Source organism: Amphiprion ocellaris, chromosome 17 (genome assembly GCF_022539595.1).
Source record: "Amphiprion ocellaris isolate individual 3 ecotype Okinawa chromosome 17, ASM2253959v1, whole genome shotgun sequence".
NCBI lineage: Eukaryota > Metazoa > Chordata > Actinopteri > Pomacentridae > Amphiprion > Amphiprion ocellaris.
The window spans coordinates 8,138,944-8,162,586 of record NC_072782.1 but is presented as its reverse complement, the minus strand read 5'-3'; the positions used below and the strand labels follow the sequence as shown (position 1 = coordinate 8,162,586).

At 41.5% G+C, this 23,643-nt stretch overlaps 1 protein-coding gene across 4 annotated transcripts in view; it reads left to right on the top strand.

The window, feature by feature from the left end:
• unc5cb (unc-5 netrin receptor Cb) overlaps nt 1–23,643 on the top strand; it is a 123,084-nt gene that overhangs the window by 88,550 nt on the left and 10,891 nt on the right. For 2 of the 4 annotated variants that reach the window (XM_023269400.3, XM_023269403.3), the window contains exons 5-10: nt 8,223–8,403; nt 10,860–11,027; nt 11,289–11,453; nt 15,213–15,269; nt 18,493–18,684; nt 21,214–21,576. In XM_023269400.3, coding sequence (XP_023125168.1) covers nt 8,223–8,403; nt 10,860–11,027; nt 11,289–11,453; nt 15,213–15,269; nt 18,493–18,684; nt 21,214–21,576 — 1,126 coding nt within the window. The remainder of the gene's footprint in view (nt 1–8,222; nt 8,404–10,859; nt 11,028–11,288; nt 11,454–15,212; nt 15,270–18,492; nt 18,685–21,213; nt 21,577–23,643) is intronic. The other 2 variants (XM_035947762.2, XM_035947763.2) reach the window with 2 other exon arrangements.

Below are 23,643 nucleotides of genomic sequence, written 5' to 3'. Positions count from 1 at the left end.
CATCGACATCTAAAGAGCCTCCTCACAAGCAACAGTGGCCTCTTTTCATACTCAAGAATATGTGGCAGCCTCATAAAATGGACAGCAAAAAGAATGCAGCCTTATTGTTCCTTTTCTTCTGTTGTGCCCTCTATCTCCGTCTCAGAGCACTTGTCACAGCCCCGCGACAAAGACGAGAGTTCAGAGGTGATGCAGCACCGCGAGTCGCTGAGACGGTTTCCATGGAAGCAGGATTTTAATTCGGGCATCTCCTCAGTCGGCCGGGGTCCTGCCGTGTTATCGCGGGTAACAAGTCATTGATGCTCTGCGGGGAAGGGGCCCTGCTGCCATGATTAAGACCATTGGCTTTACTGAGAAGAAAGCCAAGAAACACAAAGATCTTTACTTCACACTTCCTTATCCAGAGAAGTGGGAAAACTAAGCCAGATGCATTTAAACAGCTCAGGGAGCAGCCGGACCCAAAATCGAGATTTCATGCACAGTTCTTTGCGCCCAGTGGGGACAGCAGATTTTGTTATTAAGCTCAAATTGCATTTCCTCACCAAATGTACCGATAATGACTAGAGACATAGAGTATTATGGTGTAAAATCTGATATAGTTCAAATCTGGCACCTTCTCCACACATCCCACCATGTAAATGTCAGTGATTAATGTTGATTTTAGGCCCGGTTTCACTTAATAGGTGATTTGAAGGCCTGCAGCAACCGGCAGCTCATCAGGTCACCTTGTCAAAAAACAGCTGAGTGCTTCCTTCCAGTGAAAATGGTGCATAGTTGAGTTATGAAGGGAATGTCAAGAGTAACAACACTTCAGTGCCCAGTGAAACAGGAAGTGCATTTTCATTAAGATTACCCGTGGGAGAGAAAGTGTCATGAGGCCAGACCAAATCCTCGTGGCAACCAACCAAAGATTGCCCTTCAGGCACTCACCTGTCAATCACTGCAGTTTTCCTGTGCAAAGCCTGTGATTTACTCTAATAGCCCACATTTGTGAGCTCTGCTGTCCTCTGTAAGTCGCTGCCCTTTCTACTGTTACCTCCACTGGGCCGGTTTTACATGTAAAAATTTCTTGCCGAAGAGGGTTTTCTGTGCATATGCTCCATCACGGCTCCTTTGAGAGAGAAAAGCAAAACATTGCTCGACACATAATAGAAACTGATACCTGAAAACAAATCCAAAGAGCTGCTACATCCACTACATGCGCTACAAGGTCATCGTATGTTATGAAAACCCCCTTTGCCATTATTTGTATTTTGAATCGCCGGTTCAGCTGTCGTCATGGCTTTTCCCAAGCACTCGAAGTAAACACAGCATATTTGTTTACAGTTCCAAATAAGGCATAAAATGATAAAAATCACATTTCTCCAGCAAACAGAATCACATAGGGAAGGTGACTTGCTGGGCGCCAGGTGGTGGTTTCATTCGACACGGGAAAAATAAAATAAAATGAGACGGCTCTCGTTTTTTGGGTAAACTATTTCTTTATCACCTTAAAAAAAGAGAATGATTTTTGAGCTTTTTGCACTGAGCTTGTGAATCTGTTCCAGTTTATCCTTGCTCCTGAAGGTTGAATTGTATATCCAGCAAGTTTCTGACCTCTATCACAGCACAAAAACTATCTCCCTAGGTAAAGTTATCGTCTAAGCTTTTCTAAAGGCCAGGGGAGAGAGACCAAGGACTGTGTGCAGAAAGAGTATCAAACAGTTCTCTAACTTGTAAAGCTGGTTTTTGCTAGTTTATTATTTCGTATTTCAAATAAAAAAGCATTTGTGTGTGTGTGTGTGTCGTGCCTCTCAGCAGTCAACTTGTACTTATCCACCCACATGTGAATGTATCATGAAAGAATTTGGCTTCAAAACAAAACGTACAATATAATGGCAGAAATCCCATAGTTATATCATCATCCCCATCAAAATGTGATCAACCGTTGCATGGAACTATAATGATTTATGCAGCAAATTTTAAACTCTTCATTTTTTGAATACTTCCCCAACCAAGAGACAAAAAGAGAGCCTCCCAACTTTTTGTCATTTGCACTGTAAGTGATGAGTGATTTAGAGAATCATATTTTAAGAGTTCAATGAAGTGTGCGAGAGAAAACAGAAAGAGCTGTGTCTGGCTATCCTTGGAACTACTTTAAGAAATGTCTATTCTCCTTCAGCAGACTGTGGAGAGCCAAAGGCAGGGCTGAGATGGAAGAGGTCATTACTCTCGCCTTGAGTCTCAGTGATCCGTTTTCTGTATGGACACCTACAGTGGTATCCAATCCTACTCCTCCTCTGTTCGCCAACCTCACCCTTCTTTTCCTCTTAACCTGTCCCATCCTGACTCCCTCCGCATAAACTCTCACCCACAGGTATAGATACAAGGATTACAGACACACACACTCACATTTTTCCCATCACATCTCAAGATATCACACCTTTGTGCATTTCGACTTGTTAATATTTATACAGCTCACATTTCCATAGTTGTCATGCAGGCAGATGCAGAGCATATGGCTTGTTGTCTGCTAGTGAATGATTGAATAATCAGTTTGTAACCTTTTGTGGCTCGTTCTCCAGGTGTGTAATTCGAGCCTGGAGCAGATATATACTGTGAAAAAAGGGAAGTGAATAAATTACATTGGGTAGATAGTTAGGCTTCACGTGGAGAAGCAGGAGAGCTCATAATGACTTCTCTGTAGAGGAGTCTCGCACGTCGCTGTGGAACATTTTTTTTCTCTCTCTCTCCCCCCGTTTCTTTTCACACCCCTTTCCACCCCCACACTGTGCTGTACACTCTATTTCTGACACAACAGCGATGAGTAATGAATGGTTTTGCCTTGCATTGGTTCTTAACAAGTGAGTGGATTGTATACAGTGTGTTCTGTATATTGGGCTAATTAGTGTTGTGCTGGAACACACCCTGGCAGAGCACAGCAAACTTCCCACTCAGTGGTTACTCCTACATTGCTGCCGCAGTCGGGTCCGCAGCCAGCTATGTTTGCTAGTGGGAGATGAGGTGACAGTGAAATTGCGTCCTAATTCAGGAGCGGGATTCTTTTAAGGACAAAGACCCAGATGGTGGGTCACTCGAAATGCAGTCGAGAGACAGTCGAGCCTCACAGAGACCAAAACAAATCACTCATTTAGGTACTTCTTGTCAGTTTGTTACATCAAAATTGTACTTGTTTGTCCCAAATCAGTTGCCCTGATACCTGTTTACTGTTCAACGTTTATTATTACACATATAGGTTAAGGTCGCATCAGCTGAAATTGATACTTTTAATATGAGCAATGACTTATGGAAGGTGGTCGATTGCTGTGATAAGCTCACAGGAAATTGCTGTTCTCCTCATATTTACGGGACCTAATAGCATCTTTCAGCTCGTTGCTTTGGGGCAACTTTGCAGCTGTGATTGACACTCACTACTCTTATCAGTGTCAGCATGAACATAGTAGAGCCTTTATATCATTTGTATCTGTGGATCCTGACCTGCATGTTCATGATCTGCAGTCACTAACCCCTGCAGTGCTTATTGTTCTCTTATGTGATGCTTCAACTATCTTTTTCTTAACCCTCACCCTGACTGGTCGAGGCAGGCGACTGCCCTCCCTGACCCTGGCTCTGCCAGGGGTTTCTTCCTGTTAAAGGGGAGTTTATTTCCTCTGCTGTCACAAAAGAAAAGGAAATTATAGCAGTTGTTGGGTGTCTTTATATAGTATAATACTGTAAGGACCTGACCTTACTATGTGAAGTGATTTGATGTGATTTGCTGCTATATAAATATAACTGACTCCAACTGAATTGAATTTAACAGCTAGAGATAAATGTCAGATGTTTTTGTGAGGAGGTGGTGGAGACCAAAAACACAGCTAAAAGGAATCACTAATATTGTAAATTGGCTATTAGTGAGGTTGACTCTAAATGGATAGTAATGTTGCCTTAAGCAGCTTGATGTGTACGTAAGCAACTGTTTGCTAAATGTACGATATTAACTTAGTAAGTTAATTGTATGTCATTCTTGTTTTTGCCACATTTTCACAGTTTACATCATTTCAGAGATTGGAAAAAAAGGCATTTGAACTACAAATATGTTGCTTCTTGGAAAACAGTACGTCTTCAGAAGTGATTTCTTATGGCACTGCAGGCATCAATGAAAGTCCAGCCAATAAAATCCTTGCAAATTTACATAAGAATCCCACTTCTCTGTCTTTTTGTCACACTGCCGTTTGATAACTGGTTCTTTCTCCCTCTTGTTCTTTAATACTCAGCCCCAAACAACCTGTTTAAAAAGGGATTACATTACATTAAGGAAGAGTTGCTATTATTTCAGGAAACCTTTAGGTGTACACATTTATTTGTGCCTTTTTGCTTTTTGTATTGCAGCTTAATGTGACTTTTTCACGGTCTAGTTGATGTGACTTTCCACCTTGACAATGACGGCTTGAAAATCCATTAAATTTATTAGAAACTGATCAACCAACAATATACATTTGTGTTCTCTTCTTACTATTTAAAAGAAGCTGCACTTTCTAGTCAGATTTGGAAAAGTCTGGATCTATGCACAAGATCCCTACATACCTGTAATGTATGCATGATATGTCACTGATTCTTCACCTTGAAGGTAATTGATTTCCCTCCTCCACTCAAGTTCCTTTGATATATTTCTTTTCTTTTTGTAAATACCATTCAGTATATCCTGATCCCTGAATCTTGGCTCATTTTGATCACATTCTTACTCTTTCCCTTTTCCCTCTTCATTCATTCAGAGTCCTGACTTCTTCAAGACAGTCACCTCTTTGTAACATTTTTCCTCCTTCCTCCCAGTCTTTATTCTTTCGTGTCTGTCCTTGCCTCTCAGCGATGATGTATTATATGTATTTTGGCACACTGGCGGCTGCCCTCCTGCATGTGCACCTGCTCGCCATCTCTCTCATCTGTCTTCTCCTCCCTGTCTTCTGTCTACCTGTCTCTCTTTTCGTTTCTTCCTCTTGAGCTCTAAGTTTCCATCTTCCTGTCTGTCTCTCTCTCTGTCTGTCACTTGGCTGTCCCCGACCAGACAGGGTTCTCTTTATGACAGCTGACATGTGGCAATTTCCTTTCGTTAATGACAAGAAATGTGCCAATTACCTCTCCGGATGTTTCACTGCCAATCAGACACTAACGAGCTGTAAGTGTGTGTGTGTGTGTGTGTGTGTGTGTGTGTTTGCATGCAAGTTTGTGTATCTCTGTGGGTGCATGTTTTGAGTCTGCTGGCATGAGAGAAAGTTGGAAGTGCTATATGAGATGTAGTCTTCTGCAGAATTTTAATCATCTTAAATCTTTTCACGAGTTTGGTGTTGAAACCGGTCTACCTTTTCATCTCTGTTTTTTTAATGAGTCCTAATTATACTCGCTGCACAATAAAGGATCGGTAAACTGTTGCTCACTTTTGCTCTCTTACACAAGTTCCCACTTCTGACATGAGTTTCTACCACGTTCTATCCCCTGTCACTCCGTCTCCCTCCCACCCCTCCGTCTGCGCTGAAAAGCTCTTTTGTTCAATTTTTAATTACTTTCTCCTATAAAAGTGCTCTTGACACCCGAACGCAGCACGTTCAGAGAGGCTGCCTCTGTGATTGGTGCAAAAATTGGATAACCACCTCATTGTATTAACTGTCAATCTCCATTCTAAGAGCAGACCTTTCACTTCCTAATGCCCTGCGCTCAGCATATGCATTCAAGCACTGAAGGGGAAAATATTTATCATGTCAACAAACGCCATTGTTTCGCCTGTTTGCATCATTTCAACTTGTTTGACTTGAGACTTGTGTTTCTTCACTTTTCAGCAAGGGAACAAAAGACACCAAAAAAAATGGCAATCAGATCACTGTCGAATCTTTGTTCTCTAAACATAGGGGTCCGTCTCTGTGGCTGTGCTTGTCATATTTTTCAGTTTCACTCAGTGTTAATGATTGATGGTAACACCATAACACAAACACGCACATACAAAAACCTATGCAACCCCTGTTCAATAAATACGTTGCACAAAAATCACTGTAGCCTCCTTGTAATCTGTTGCCTTTATGGTAATAGTACATCATAGCCTTCATGATAGAAAGATAAAGGTAATGTAGAAGACTTGTTTATTTTAAGACTTGCTTATTTTTATATGTATATATTGGCAAGAGCTTTTTAAAATATATTTAAATTTCAGGGGTGAGATGTTTTTCTCACTAGAAGCTGCAGGTTGCCGACTTACTGCTGACTTCTTGTGGTGTGTTACTGTGATTCCGAAAGTCGTGACAGATGTCTAACTGTCACCTCACCAGGTGTCAAAACAGATTAGGTGAAACAGAAGCCAACTCAATAACACAATACTGAGGTGGCTAATCATATATGTGCATCTATCTTCAGTGGATAAATTGTGCTTTATTTTGTAAATTTAAAATGCAAAAGTATTATTTGCAGTGTTTTTACTCATCAGTGCATTTTTTCACTCTGTGAAAATAAGTAAAACAAACACTGAAGACTCAACATGTTAACAAAATGATGACAATTTTTGTGTAATTTACTCAAACTGACTTCCCTCTGCTTAAATGGCAGCAGTTCTTCCATTTCTGCTATTACCACATATTAGGTATTCAGTTTCTGGTACCTTTATTCTACAGTTCTCATTGAGTTGTGTAGTATTACCACTGCTTTCATCAAGCATCTAGATGTAAATTAAACCGTCATGAGTGCATTAACATAAAAACATACTTGTCTTTTTATGCAGCTCCTCTTGGAGATGATTTCTAAAAACAGTGCCAGACTTAATGCATCTCCTATACAGCACAATTTATGCCGTGCTGATCTTTATTGCACTCTACTTGACTGAGAGAAAGATTCAGTTTCAGTTAGCAGACAGCTGGTGATGGAATTGTATGCTTCCTGGCTCCATGAAATTGATTCATGTTTATGAGGGAAAATACTCATAATCACCAATTCAGCCCAGAATATACATCAAACTTGCAGAGGTTTACTGTGAAGCTCTGCTGCTATCAGGTTCGCACCCAGTGTGTGTTCAGATGTAAGTTAGCTGTCTTATGAGCTGCATGATGTAAGTGTTTTATACACCGAAGTGGAAGTGTGAAGTAATTGTGAAGTGAGCTATTGAAAATATTTTCTTCTCAGCCTCTCCAGTGTGTTCCCACTGGATAAGAGAGCAGGCAGCCGTGCAGAGGTGTGATGCTGATGCCATCTTTGATTTCTGTCATCTCAAACCAACACAGATGCGAGCGGAGCTGATAATGCATGTGACCCTGTGTGCACCGCAATCAGCCCATCTTCTGTTTTGAGAAAGTTCTAACAATGCCGGTGTTATAACAATGGCCACTGTGTTGTACGTCTCTGCACCACTCCATGCTGTTTCTTTGTTGTTTTCTAAGAAATCCAGCAACAACAGTGACTGTTTTGTCTTGGCAGGACTCATATCAGGTTATTGCCCCACTTTTTGAGATACTTTATCTCTCATGAGAAAGACCCCTTATAAACATCCCGCTTATCTTTTGCCTGTACTGCTCCTTGGTGCCTTATCTCTTATCAGGCTCTGCTCCTCATGGGCGATCACAATACACGGGAAGTTAGCTGTTTGCCAGGCCTCCTCATCACTGGACAGTTTCTTTGAAGAAAACCAGAGAAGCAGGAAATATTTCTGAATCAAAGTGGCTGCAGAGTGTGAGGCGGCACGTGTTATTCTTTTCAGAAACGCTAAACCTTTCCACCTCTCCAAGAGGAAAGGGATCTCGGTGAATTACAGCCAAATAACTGCTCCAAATGATCCCCCGTTCTGCGATAGTGCCAGGAGTTCAATATCTGTATCATTTAAAGAAATGAAACTCATAAGAAAAGGTCAGAGAGCCTCTCAGCTTTAGGAGTTGTAGAGAGTTTTCTCTTCTGTGCTGCCTAACAATGCTGCTGTTATTGTAGCGCTTTGTTCTAGGGGGAGAATAAAAAGAGCATGATAGCTATTGACTTTTTGTAGCAGGACCTCAGAGACGTAAACAATTGTGCTCTAATCCTGGCGTTCACTGTTATTTGGGAGGTTAGACAGAAACAAGAAAAACTATAGCTGTTTAAACACTTGGCTGTGATTTTTCTACAATTTAATGAGGTCAACCTGTCTTATAGCTCCTCTCACATCTTCCCCTTTTTAACACTTCAAGCTGGCTGTTTTTTTCCCCATCTTTTCATGTCTTTTCTCTTTTTTTGCTTAGGTGGAGTGGTTAAAGAATGAGGAAGTTATTGATCCTGCAGATGACAGGAACTTCTACATCACCATCGACCACAACCTCATCATCAAACAGGCTCGTCTCTCCGACACCGCCAACTACACCTGCGTGGCAAAGAACATCGTGGCCAAGAGACGCAGCACCACCGCCACAGTTATCGTCTACGGTAACCTCCTGTCTCATACTTAAATCAACAACTTAATTTGTATTCCGCCTTTTGTACATGAGATAATAGGTTCTCGCAGGTGACTGACAAGATAATAATCTAGTTGAAAGGGAAAATTACACTTTTCTAACTTGTTAACATGTTTATGTCATGTTTTTTATGTGCTGGAAGACCAATCATGAGCGAAATTAGCAGTCATGGCAAAAAAATTTCCACCTAGAAATTGCAGTGTACCAGTGACAGGTTCAAAAACATGGCTTTAGACTTGTGGGGTTTCATATGTAGCAAACCTAAGGGACCACTTCTGGCAGCTTGCAGGGTGGGACTTTCTGTATCTTCTTCCTTCTTCGGAATCAGTTTCTGGTTCAAACATTAGTAGTTTTAGTGTTTCAGCAAAACTATAGCAAGGGAATTTCATAGATCTGCCGCTTTTTAGAGGAAGCAGCAGTTTGGAGATACATTTATGTCATTATATCAGGAGGAAAGGTTATTATTACAGAAAAACTTAGAAATGTGTAACTTTGATACACAGAGACTAGTTTTAGAAGGTCTTTAGAAGGACTTTAAGCAATTTAACCAACAAAGACTCAATAAATTACACCACAGCATAACCTATTAATAAAGTCAGACACTAATGCAGAGCAAAAGTGTTGAATTCCTTCCTAAGAGGTCGACTCAACTCAAAATAAAACAAATTTCAAAGTCACTCTGCATAAAGCAAATCCCCCTCTTTCCCGCAGTGTGCAACATTCACTCATTTTGTTCCTGCCAGAAGGTGTGCATGGAATGGAAGATTTGTGATTTTTCTGAACTGTGAGAGAGGTGCTGATGTGGCTGAGCCCCCACCTTAAAGAGCCCCTGCTGTGGTTTCACACAGACTCACCCACTGCCTCCCTAACATCAACTAACATGACTGTTATAGCGCAGCACGGCTGTGAAGTTAAACTTGAGCGCCTGCTGGAGGATAATCAAGACAGAACAAACGACACATGAAACAGAGGAGGGTTTTTTTTTTTTTTTTATTTTGGGAACCCGGAATGTTATTTTCCTGTGTGAAATGACTACTGGCTTCATTAAACCGAGCTCATTGTGTGCTTGATGGAACTCCTCTTGATACTGATGATTTACCTCTGGGATCATCACAACCTCTCAGTTTTCAGGCCCGCATGCAGAATTCATATCCACTTATTTTGCACAACCAGTGCAGTGCAAATTACTGCATAAAGAGGAGAATGCAGATATGCACACGCACACACGCACACACACACACACACACACACACACACACACACACACACACTACAAAAGTGACCAGATACTTGGACCTGATACTGTCACCAGGGTTGTGTTTCAAATCTATAATTTCCTCATCACTTCCCCCCCGCCTCTCTCCTGTACTTACTGGAGGTGTAGTGTTGTTAGCATCATTTTTTTGTTGTTTATCTACTATGGTTACAGTTAAGTGAACGTTGTGAATAATGTGGCCAGTTGGGGATCAATTTTAGAGGTGATGTAGAAACACAAGAGAGCAGATTTCAGGGACAAGAGTCTCGGCGAGGCTTTCATGTCACTAACGCAGTCTATTAGAACTACGTGTCAAAAAAACAAGTGCTTTGATGTCAGCTCGTCCTTTTTTTCCCTCCAAAACAAGATGCTCACACATCCATGTGGAGTTGTGAGAAAGGATGAAGGAGAATCAGATGGCGTTTTCAGCCTCGTGGTTTCCAGTCCGATTGACCACAAGAACACTGGAAACAGGAGCATAAGCTGATAACAAAAAAAAAAAGGGATGGGAAGAGAGACAGAGAAAAAGAGGAGGAGAGAAGATGGAGCCTTAATCCATAGAGGAAAGGAAGCAGACAGTAAAGAAATGTGGGGCTTTGGCAGTCTCCCCCCAGAGTCCAGTATTTTGGGCTTCACTCATAAGCATGTCACATTTGAAAAGTCGGAGGCTCCAAGGGGCCCAGTTCCACCATCTCAAATGCCACAGACTTGTTCTCAGCCACAAGCCCTGGTGTCACCCTGCACTGGATTTAGTCACTGACAGAGATGGATGAGAGAGGGAAGAGAGGCATTAGGAGGAATCAGTGAATGGAAAATGCAGCAATCTGACCAGAATTTACTGTCTGCCTGCACCGCAAAGTAACGACCCGAGATTTCAGGGTCAGAATGCAAAAACACTCCGCAGAATAAACACATTTAAAAAAGGCCGCATAACATTCACTGAAGACAAACCTAACCGAATTCAAATGTCATGTTTTTTATTGTTGGTCTCTTTGCTTTTACTTCCTTCACTTTAATCTGTGCATTTTATTGGTGTTACATCCTTTAATAAAACAAGTTGGAACTTTTTTTTTTTTTTTTTTTTTTTTAACTGTTTGGTCGTCTCTTTTAAGGAAGGGTTTAGGAATCAATCATAGTTGTATATTAACATGCTTTATGACCATGTTTTCCAGTGAATGGCGGCTGGTCAACATGGACTGAGTGGTCGGTGTGTAACAGCCGCTGTGGCCGTGGTTACCAGAAACGCACACGCAGCTGCACCAACCCAGCGCCTCTCAATGGCGGCGCCATCTGTGAAGGGCAAGGCATCCAGAAGCTGCCGTGCAATCCTCTCTGCCCAGGTACGGCATAAAATTACCAAACTCCCACCTATCAGTGGGTGGAAAAGGGTTTAGGTGCGCAAAAAAAATGCATAAAATATGATGCAACTCTGTGTTTGCATTTTTCACTCTGTTTGTGCCTCCACGCTTACGTGTGTGTGTCTCTCTCCCACATTCTCACTGTCTCAATCACGTATCCACTCACCCACTCATGCGCTCATTTGTCCTCATCCTCTCATCTGCCATCTCGTCCACTCGACCCTCGTCTGTCCTGTGTGATAGTGGACGGCCTGTGGACAGAGTGGAGTAAGTGGTCCACCTGTGGGACCGAGTGCACCCACTGGAGGAGGAGAGAATGCGGCGCCCCGGCACCCAAAAACGGGGGAAAGGACTGTGAGGGCATGGTGCTCCAGTCCAAGAACTGCACCGATGGGCTGTGCATGCAGAGTGAGTACCCGACTAATCCTCTGCTACTCTCTCTGACCTGCCAACCAAAGAAATCTCTTCACCCTTTGACCAGGAGTTTCTCTGTGCGCTTTCATCACCACGCTGTGTTTCACATCCGTGCATAACGCTCTCACCCTGTCGCTCACTCAGTCCGTTCCACTTCGCTCATACATAAACAATAAGACAAGCTAAAACGCCTTTCTGTCCTCTGTAGTTGATCTGTTTCTCTTTATTTTTGCATGCATAATGCACAAAAGCTGTGTGATAAAAGTGGCATAACATCAAAAACCACTGCACATGTTTTCTTGTGTCAGCTCTGCTGCAAATATAAGTATATGTTAAAAAAAAATACTTGGCCACAAAGGGAAGCACTCTAACTAATTATCCTTATCACAGGCTAGGAATTTGGAGTTATATTTAAAATAATAATAAGTCATTATATGGTCATTACATAAGGGGGACACAACTGCTAAGCTGCTTTGATTGCTACCTTAATTTAAAAACTGCTTTCTTTAGGGCCAATGAGAGGAAACACAAGGCCATAAAGTGGCGCAAGTGTAGACTTGCTCCATTTCCTGTGCTGGCCATTACATGCGCTGGGAAGTGAGCATGTGTTGTACATGATTGTTTAGTATTACAATGACTTCAAAGCACACAAAAGGCACCAGGATGCACCATCATTTTTCTTTTTTTGGTTTCTCTGTTGTGTTGCTTGCAAAAATGGGCCAAAGCCAGTTTGTGGTGCAGCCAGATATTTTTCTGCAGGCACTGAATTGTTTTCTGTTTCTCTTTCTTCCAGTAAGTTTAAAACAGCCACGCAGTTCAGTTAAGCCAACAATCCTGCTCCCTCTGCCTTATAATGCATTCACAGATTTGAATCATGCTGCAGTTTCTTTGATGCACGTGTAACTTTACTGCAGTGCTAAGCTGTTACATGGTAAAGTATTTAATAACCTAAACTTCATCTGCTAAAAGAGCCTTCCTTTTCTTCTATATGCCTGTAATAAAAGCAGAAAGAGGATGAAAGGGGCAAATTGCAGACATTGCACAGTAACTGAGTTAAACTCTGTGTCTAGTTTAATAAAATTCTTCTGCCATAAACACCTTTGAAGGTGTTAGAGCCACTCAGTGTCACAGATGCCTCCGTCGTGTGCATAACCTATTACAGATGGTGATTGTGACACTAATGATATAACAGAGGATGGCTGCTAGATGTATTGAATTTGATACAGCTGGCAACTACTGTGTGCAGCTGATTTGAGCTTTTGCTCCATGACGGGGTTGTAAACTGCTACCTGCCATATGCTGTCGATGTGATGTAGAATAGGTTACAGTTGACATCACATTGGTGATCAATATGCATCCTTAGACGCAGCCGGTTGATGGATCTGCATGCCTCTGTCCAAAGTAAATACTCACTGCACTGTATGTGTTTATGTAGTGAGCGCAGGAAACTATGACTTCAGTGGTTTCATTTAATGTGTAGAGTTTACCATCACAGGAATGCATTAACTAATTTTATAGCTCAGCTCATATGTCTAACAGCGTATAGAAACATCACAGAAAAATCTATGAGAATGCTGAGACAGACTTGCTCTTGTTTGTGTTATTCATCTTATTTTATTTCCCTCTGCGGCATAACATATGTTCACCCCACACTTCCCCGGCCTTCTGCAAGTCAGCCTACCCCAAAAGCATTAGTTCTTGGTGGATTGATGGCCAGTTTGCAGAGAATATAAAGCCATAGTGATATAGATTTAGGATCATTTCAAGGATTGATTTTTTTGGAAGCTAAGAGGGTGAAGCCACTTACGTCAATGCTAATGACCATTTCCACTAGCATTTAGGAGAACGGCCCATTATCTAAAAGCTCACGTTATGGCAAATATGATTGGGAATGGAAGTTGTGTGCAATCTGAACTCACCTCGGACCGTTGATCTGCTCCCTGCAGTGCAGGGGTGGGATCTGAGCAAACACGTCTGTGGATTCCATTGCAGCTTGATCTTATTGTCTGTTGTTTGAATTTATTTAAATCATTTCAATTGGAATCCATCACAGAATTCTAGCGAAGGAATTCGATACAACCAGAGCTCGAAATAGAACCTGTGATGCTGTGGAAACACAACTGACCCCAGTCAAAAAGGAAAGAGTTGTGTTATAATTTACTTTGCAGCGTGTTTATCGCATTTAGACTGTCAGGGAGTTTGGGAGGTTGGATTTAACAACGTTAAATATCTTCAGATTGATGTAGAAAGGTTGCACTTTGCCTGTTCAGACAGAACTTCCCAACTCTAACACATGTAGTTTTCACACTTCACTGTGGCTGATCTGACTAAATCTCTGTTTTGCACTAGCCCTGCGGTCTGTTTTTTTTATTCTGATGTTGTTTTCCAAACCTTTGGTTACCCTGCTCTCAGATATGACATTTTCTTGACATATTGATCTAGAGAAATGGGAACACTGACTGTAGTAACAGCACATCCTTTATTGCCAGTAAACACCAAAGATAGGATGATCATAACATAACCTTCACTTTAGCCTTCAACTAACATGCAGCTTTTTTTTAAATAAAGTTTTGATAAAACACAAAATATTCACAAAATAGATTCACCACTGAGAAGTAGTGGAAGCAAAAATGCACCTTTAGCTGGTCAAATGATAGCAGTTGTGGCAGAGGAAAGTGTATTTCTCTAAGGCTGGAAGTTGTCATTTTCAGAAGAGTAATGGTTAAAACACAGACAATGATTTCCTGTACTATGATCTCCTCTTCCTTCCCAGCTCTGTGATGTCAAGAAAGAATAATCTTTGTCTGTGTGGGGCTCTGAGGTTTCCTTTGTAGACCACCCACTGCATTCTGCTTTTGCTCTTTCTATACTGTACAACCAGCCAGGGTGAATAGAAACTCTACAGGATGGGTTCAAATGTGCCATCAGTTAGACTGACCCTAGCAGCCACCTCCCCCTACTCCGGCCCGGCTTTCCTGTTGCCTGATTACATGTACAAACCAACGCCATCTATCAAGCCATTGATTTTCCTGTCAGTCCACTTGTCTGCCCGTGGCTCTCTCCCTTTCCAATAAGGACTTCATTGTTTGTATAGTTGTTTATGGATGTCCCTGAGAGACTGAATATTATGTGCTCACTATCCCTGGCTGCCGCTCCAGCCTGCTTTCCACTTCAACATACAGCCCTGGCCACAACAAAGCCAAACCAAAAGCAAAGTTGAGACCCAAAAAAACCCCACCATCTATGCTTTTCAGAGCTCCACATCACTGTCCTTCAGCCTTCTTCCATTTCCTGCTTTCCAGACATAATCATTCCTTTTATCTGGTGCACTAACCTCTCCATCCACCTTCCAGTGACAGATGCAAGGCTGTAGGTTCTATTGACTCTGCTGGAGCCCACACTTTATCAGCCCCTCCATTCCAACTCACCTGCCAGCATCCGTCCTGCTGCTGCTGCCGAGGCACTAAGCCCGGTTGATGGATCGCACCACTCCCTTACAGAACCTCCATGTTCCTCCCTTCTCTTCCCATCCATCTCTATACTCTATACACAGATATGGAAAGGAGGGGCCAAATCAAGAAAAATCGCTTCCCCGTGTCATCGCTCCTGCTCATGAGTTTGTTGCTGTCTCATTTGTTGAGTTTGTTTTTTCTGTTGGAAATTTGATTTTCATCATCCTCCTCCCTCCCTCCCCCCCCTCTCCTCACCTCCCCTGCTGTCTCCCCCATCCACAATCCTCTTCCTCTCTTCAAGGTTCCTTATATCAGAAGTCCTCTGAGGCAAAAGACAAGAGTGATTCTGGAAATTCATGTGAGTTATTGTTTTTTTTTTCCCCCCATCATTTATTTATTTATTTTTGCATTATTTTCTACCATCATGTCTGTCTTTCTCCCCAACCTGTTTGTTTTTTTGTATCGTGGACTTCAGTGGCAGATCGTGCACAGCCCGAGTCCCACATAATTCATTTTAAAACATTACTTATCTGCGAACAGCTACATTTCACAAGTGGTATTTCTGCACTAAAAGCAGGACACAAAACAGGAAAAACACGTCCATAACAGGCTGAAAACACATATTTACCACTGTTCTTTTGTGTTCACATCTGTTTTATTACTGCTATTCTGTTTTTTAGTTACAGACAACCACCGCAGGGCATCTCCTCTTTTGATTTCGGTTATGTTCTTCTAACAATGTGTTAGCCGGACGCCTCTTTGCAGAAATGCTACTAACTCAAAGCTTTATCCTGTTGCTCCTCACGAACTTCAGCCTCTTTGTGTCACCATCAGCTCATGCAATGTGTCTAGCAGAGAATTTAAACCACGACTTCTTCCAGAGTTTTAGGCACGAACAGTAAAGCTTTTCATACTAAGTTGTTCCATTAATTTTACTCCTCAAAATCCAAAATACTGGCAGAAAAACTAAGTCAAATCAATGTTTTGCTTCCTTTTCCCCTTAAAACGGCTAAAATTCTCCTTGATACTGTATGCTTGGTACGGTTTGTCAAGGTTTTCAGTAGGTAGGTTGTCCTTGCCACCGTTTTGCTATGGATTTCATCAGCTTTAAGACTTCCGTCTCTTCATGTAATCCCAGATTCACTCAGCGATTATAACATTCTGGTGGTGGTGGTGAGGAAGAAACCGCTTTTGCAGAATCCCCTGTTCTTCTTGTTGCTGAAGATAGTTCCTTATGACTGTAGCTTTATGTTTTGGGGTTATTGTCATGCTGCAGAGTGAATCTGGAACTGATCCAGCGCCTCCCTGATGGCGCTGTGTGATGGGTAAGAATCCTAACATCAAAAGTGCCTCAAATTTTTTCCTTTTTTTTTTTTTTTTTGCACAGTGCTGTATATTTCTCAATTATTCTCTGTCTCTGCATCTCACCCTCCCTCTGTAAATCTCTGCGTTCTCACAGAGAATGGAGTGTTCAATAATCCCCTTTCATTTCCATTTCTTGTACTTTTTCCCTTTCTGACAATGGCTCATGTTCAAAGGGATGTATTAATCTAAGTGATACATTTTAATGCGTACACTTAGCAGGTTGCTGCCTTTATCATCAAAGTGTGGATGGAAGATTGTTCGACTGAGAGGGATATATGTTAAATAAGTGCGGGGAAGCTTGGCAGAGGGAACACGGTGAAATTACATTTTCAGACTTTCATCACTGGCTCCCTGCTCTGTCTTCTGTTTATACCTGTGCAAAAGAAAGGATTAGAAGCCTAACTTATATGAGAAGGTATCTTTTTAACTCAAGGCTAAATGGAGATGACCCGGTCAAATTTGTCCATCCTTGAGATTGAAGCAAATAAAGTCTCTAGAAGGACTCCAGTATTAACACCCTTGCCCTTGTAATTACAGCCATTCAGGGAAACTTAACCCAAAGAAACCATCTACTTTTTTAATTTACTGTTTAGACCGTGGATGAAAGGAAATGAAGGTTATGGTGAATTTCATTTCAGTAGAGTTGAGCATGAAATATAATGGGGGTTTAAACTGGCTAAATGTTGAATCGTGCTCTTATTTTATTAAATTTAAATCCGATTTATCCATAGAAATAAACATCAAGTTATAACTGGAGAAGAAGAGGCCCGGGGTTCAAGTGTGTGATAAAATAAATACACAAGTTATGACTTGTCGCTGAAGCACTCTGGTCTTGCTTTTCCTTCTCCCTCTATTCATTTATCCTCCTTTGGGCAACAGAACACAAGAGACACAGACTGAGTGCCATCTGTATCCCTGAGACACATGAGGCTAATTTACACAAATGTATGGATTTATGGGTGATACTGCCATCTACTGGTGCAGATCTTGTGCATTTTACATATTATCTCACAAACTCCCTGATCAAAACACCTTTGTTCTCTTACTAGTAAATATGCATTTCCATGCTTTGGTGTGTGGCTTTTTGTACAACCTCTTGACATGTACAGTGTTCACTCCTATGTTGAACAATGCACACACACAGGCTCCTGCATGCCTGTTTTAGATTCCATTACCTCTAAAGAAGAGTTTCTCCTCATTTGTCAGCTCAGTGACAGTGAAGGACATTCTTTATCAAACACCACAGAGAGTTCAGACTGTCAGTAGGCATCCATTAAAAAGGTCTGATCTGTAATGAGTGCCTGTCTGAGTCTGTATTTCTAACAGCTACATATATCCATGCCAGGCCTACTAATCACAGAGGTTTCTCCAGCTGGAAACTGGACAAAAAGACTTTGGGAGGAAGACAGAGATGAAAGACAGTTTGAGAAATGCAAGCTATGTCTAGATCGTATCTGCAGTGTGTAAGAACAAAGACAGAGACAGACTCTGAACTCCAACACAGCACGGTAATTTGAAGATGAAAACATCTATATCTCCATCTTCAGGACTTTTGATCTTTCTTTTAAGCAGAGATCAGTGTGGCATTGGGTTGCACTAGAGCAGCCTTCTGTTGTAATTGTTCTATTGGACACAGTGTTTACCATTAATAACTTTATTTCCATTTTTTCTATTCTGTTTATGAGACCTTATAACTCCCTCGTATGTGACTTTTTTCAAGCACTATTAATCTGTGACTTTGTAAATCCACCAATCAGTATTAACATTCAAATTAAAATCTCAGTGCTTGAATGTTTTTTGCAGATTTCTTCGTGACTAAGAGATATTCACGTGTCTCGCACTGTAAAGATGAAAAATGACCCGGTGTTGTGTGCCAAACTAAATTTGCTGCATCACTGCATGCATCATTATACCCATTTACTTTTCCCAATTAAGAGTGTCCCGTGTTATTTCATAAGCTGTTTCCCACAGCAGGTCAGCATTAACGACAGCGAGAAAAAAGAGAGAGAGACAGGAGATCTACTGTGTGCATTTATTTCCCAGGAGATGGTTATTAATATCCGGCTCAATCGTAAACCAGGATATTAGACTGCTGATAATGGCTTCATCACAGCTTTGCCATGTTGACAGAGAGAGCTTAATGCTATTGATGTAAACTTATGAGATCTTAAATAACAATTTTTCTATCTCTGTTTTGTGTCTCCCTTCCCCCCCAGTGGCCCCCAGTACAGACGATGTAGCTCTCTATGTGGGTATTGTCATAGCGGTGATCATGTGCCTGGTTATCTCCGTGGTTGTGGCGCTCTTCATCTACAGGAAGAACCACCGGGACTTTAGCTCTGACATCATCGACTCCTCCGCCCTCAACGGAGGCTTCCAGCCAGTCAGCATCAAGACTGCACGCAAAGGTGGGTCCCACACACGTTTTACACCAACTATTATTCAACACTTATAAGGTTGCAATACTTGAATTTCATTACAGAAAGTGCATTGTTTCTTATCAAAAACAATAGCTTACTTTAAAAATCCTAAACATCTATTTCTACAAAGCCCTTTTGTAGCCTTAACGAAAGAGCTTACAGCAAAGTTTTAGAATAAAAAAATGTATACACTGATAGCTTTTGGCACTTGCCTGTTGTTGATGCTTATTGGTACAGACACATTTCAGTAGATTGAAAGTATTGAGGTTAAACTCACAGCCTAAGATACATATATTTGTCAGGCACTGGGAAGCACTACAGCATGGCTTTCAGGGGAACTTGCTTTTTTCACTTATTCGTGGTCAGAAATGACATGTCTAACATTTCTAAAGCGCTTGAATTCGCTTTTTTGTTCCTATTAATAAGAATATGAGTAATAACACTAAGATAGCAGATGAAAAGTAGCTTCCTCTGCTTGCTTTCAGCACCACAAGGGGTTAAGTTAGTTCTTCTCATTAGTTACAGCTGTTGGAATCAAGAGTTTTTCTTTTCCTAATCTTTGAGTTAAAGTTTCTATGGTAATGATAAGAATAGCATGCATGCTGGTATTTTAGAGTGAATTAGTGATGAATCGCTCTCATGCATGAATCATACATCAATAATAGCCTAATTTTAGGCATGAGCCATGATGATGAGGATAAAGTAAAATTGGAAATGCAAAAAATAGCATATTGTCAATGTTTCAGAGGCCCTCCCACTCCTGAAAAGAGTCACGTTTTCAGGAGAGTGAATGTCTAATTAAGAGAGGCCGAGCTTCCTCTGGCTCCCCTGTAGTTCACACACTAACTTTAATTAGCAGCCCATAATCTTAACCTGTTGAGATGTGTTTGACTCCGTTGCTCCGGCAGCGCGTGTGTTTTGTGACGGTGTGAATGTAAATGTGCTCTTTTGACTGCAGATGAGCTCGTAGGAGAAACTCAGACAGCGTGTTTATTGGGGCGAGGTGGTGAAACTATTAAAATGTTTGTCGTCGTGATGGGAGGCCAAAGTATGCCCCATCATTAAGGCATAATAAGGCCAGTCTCTGTGTCGCATAGTAAACTGTAATTAGATTCGAGTCGATGACGCAGGACTTAAAGGTAGGACAGCGGGGATGAGGACAGGTGGCAGCGAGGAGGACAAAAAGACGGCAAACAAACAGCCACATCAGAGTAACTGTGTTGTGAATAGTTTGTGTGATGTTCTGGAAAGAAGTAGGAAGTGGAAATAACAGAGACAGACAATAGAGAAAGAAAATATCTTAAATTCTGTACAATTTAGATGATGATGATGATGATGGATGCTGCAAATAATTGCTTTGGTAGAAAATGTTTCATTGATTTTTGGACTAACATCCTTGCTAAAGGTGTTGTTCATGTTGATTTATTCACATCAGAGAATGAAGAACTGTCCACAAGCAAAAAGCCTTTTGGTTGCAGAATTCAATAAGGTTAAAAAACTCCATTTGTTTCCTTGCAAATTTATACCATCGCGTAAAATGATCTATTGAAGCCAGTTCAGCTGCAACATAATGATTATTAATTATTATTTGATTTATCTAAGATTGAAATTTCCCATTGTTTTATTACATAAAATTTAATTGCTTTCATGTTTCCATTATAAATCTTCTTTACAAAGACTTTTCAGATTATAAGATGTCTGCACCAGATGAATAAACACAGAATCTGATGATGGTAGATAAACGGGTCAAAGCCAGTCTGCATGTTTGGAACTGATGGTATCTGCAGAATTATATTACTTTACCCCTTCTGAACCTCTGCCATCTAAACATATATGTGCACAGACTGGATTACTGAAAAGCTAAAAAACTTCAGCTTTTTCTGAACTGTGTTTGTGCAAGCTTGAGACCGAGATAAAACACATTAAACACCATTAGTCATAGATGGAAAAAGTACATCCTGTCACTGCTCTTAATGCACAACAGTAAAGTAAATTATAACCATGCCTGCAGTACTTTACCTATACAGTTATTAAAGTTTTAAAAGCATTTATTTTCCTAATATGATACAACTATTCCTGCACTTTTACAAGTTTATTACTTGAACAACTCTTCTGACTTTCGTTAGCATCCATATTATGTAGAAGCTTGTGTTGTTGGAAAACAGAGAGGGGGTGGAGGCTGTGGAGAAGCCAAAGGACAGAGCGCTCCCGCTGCCCTGGCTCCACCCACTCAGCCCAGCTATTGAACATTCATCCTCGTACCTACTGGGTAAACCGAGCGTTAGTGATGCCATCTGTTACTCATGAATCACAGCTGCGCCCATAACTTCTCTGCCTGAGTAATGTTTCTTGGTGTTGAAGTGGACTTCCCCTAATGAGTGAAAAACAAATGAGTAAAGCCAAGCAGCAGTCTTGCTGATTGGTGCCAACACTTCATTTCCTCGTGGTTATTTTCATTTCCAGTCCCAGCTACTTCTCCTCTTACGACATTCCCACATTCTTTCTTTTCTTTTTCAGCTGATCTCCTCACGGCGCCCCCTGATCTGACCTCGGCGGCCGCCATGTACCGCGGCCCGGTTTACGCCCTCCATGATGTGGCCGACAAAATCCCCATGACTAATTCCCCTCTGCTGGACCCTCTGCCTAACCTGAAGATTAAGGTGTACAACTCCTCAGGCTTAGTGACTCCACAGGATGACCTGGGAGGGGAATTTTCCTCTAAACTGTCACCTAAGCTGCCGCACTGCTTGCTGGACAACAATGACGGCACGATGGGCCGTCGCACGCAGACCCAGACGTTGCTCCGAACCAGGGATCCGTCCTGCACCGCTCTGGGTTCCTTCAGCTCCCAGGGGGGACACCTTATTGTGCCCAACTCAGGTACTGTAGCGGGAAATGAGAGAGCTTCTTTTACACATTTGTGTGTTTTGGTACTTAATCCAGTGCATATTCATATTACTAATCATGCAAAACTGTTGCATATTTCAAAATATGCAGAGATATGAATCATGTAACAAAGGAATAAATTAGCTCATATTCATGTGAAGCAGCGTCTACTAGTTTCAGCAAATTCTATCCATGTTCATCTTAAAACTCATTAGCTGTCTTTTGTGTGTTTTGATTGGAGCCACATGTTTTCATCCACTCAGTGGCACGTCAGCATTTAGCATTAATATTTCCAATTGTGTGCATAGGAGGATATCTATGTGTGTTGGCATATATATAAAGGAGTTGAGGTGTCTCCACTTTTCTTTCTGTGCACTTAAAGGGCCGCTCTTGTTTCACTCATAATGTCCTGGTGGTGGTGATCTCAGCCTAAAGTATTTCCCTTAAAGATCCGATGAAACGAGGACTTCAAACACACATACTTCCTTGCGTCTCCGCTGGTAGTCTGGCAACCTCGCAGTGATGACAAGACTCTGTGAAGTCACTGAGTCTGGCCAGGAAATCATCTGTCTCATAACCCTCCCCAACATAAAACCACAACTTGTCATTTTTATACATTGTTTTTTTTTTCAGACAGATTGAACAATGATTATAACATGTTGATAAGTGAACATTAGACGTTCTAGCGGGCTGATTTAGTTCCCTTCAGACAGACTGGCTGTCTCCCCCTGTTTTGTGCTTAAGCTAAACTCACCGTTTCCTGGCTGTAGATTCATATTTAGCGTTTAGATATGAGAACAATATCATAAACTCTCTGTAAGAATGCAGATAATTGTATTGCTTTAAGATTGATCCCTTCACTCCTCTGTTTCAATAAGAAATGCATTTCACGGGGGAAGTAATCACAATGAAGATCCACTCGCATGAAGCGATTTGTGCGACATTATATGTTTGGAGAACAAAGCATCGCACTTCTGAGATCAAGATTTGTTGTGAAGGGCTTTTAAATGAAGTGTAAATCAGCATTTTAGGTATCAAATCTTAAACATGTGCAATAACAGCTTTAAATACTAACAACATCACAGTTATCAATGGTAAAACATGCCAAAACTAGTCATAGTGAGCCACCAAATTATTCAATATACATGGAAAAAGAAATACAAAGCATACATTATAAATTGTGCTTTACATGCAGACCATAGTTGGCTCTGGTACAGCTTACCATCTCTACCAGGAAAACCTTTCTATACACAGATGTGCCTTTGAAATAATATGCTAAGCCACATGCAACCTATCAGCATATTGACTGCACACAGTGTGACAAGAGTTGATGGATACCTGAGGTGTGTGCACTGGAGGTACTGAAGTGGAGGTGTACTGTTTCAGGCAGCTTACATTAGCCATGCTGTCCTCACTTCAAACACATGCGGGCTGTTTGCAACATGCCACAGATGCATTCTGACAGGCACGGACAAACTAGCAGCGACATTAAAGGATACACAGACTTCTCACATTTCTTAAGTTTTGCCTTTTTCATTTTGATACCTGTAAAATGTTCTCAGCTGCTGGTTGGGCTCAGCCACCTCATCATATTACATAGGCTGAGGGAGAGCTGAGGGAGAGGTGAGGGAGGGAGGGGCGAGGGGGGGGGGGGGGGGGGGGGGGGAGCACATTTGATATGTGTGTCTGGGTAATGAAATATTTTGTGGCACTGTCAGTGTGGCTGTTTGGTATTTTGCATCTTAAAATGCATTTCCCATCTCTTTGAAGCTTTGCTGGGAGGCAGAGCAGCGCTGCGCGAGACGTCCCCGTGGCGGAGTTGTGATTGCCTTGCTAGCTAGCTAGAGAAGCTGTCTGTCACCTTTTGAAAAGTTCAGTACAAGGACATGGGAAATCAATGAGCTATCTGAGAAACCCCCTCCAGAGAGAGACAGTCTGTGCGTGTGTGTGTGTGTGTGTTTGTTTGTGTGTATGCATGAGGGAATTTGGGGGATAGGTTCCTAAAAAACACATCGGACAGGACATCATATCAAATCAATCTGAGATGGAAAAATGTAAATC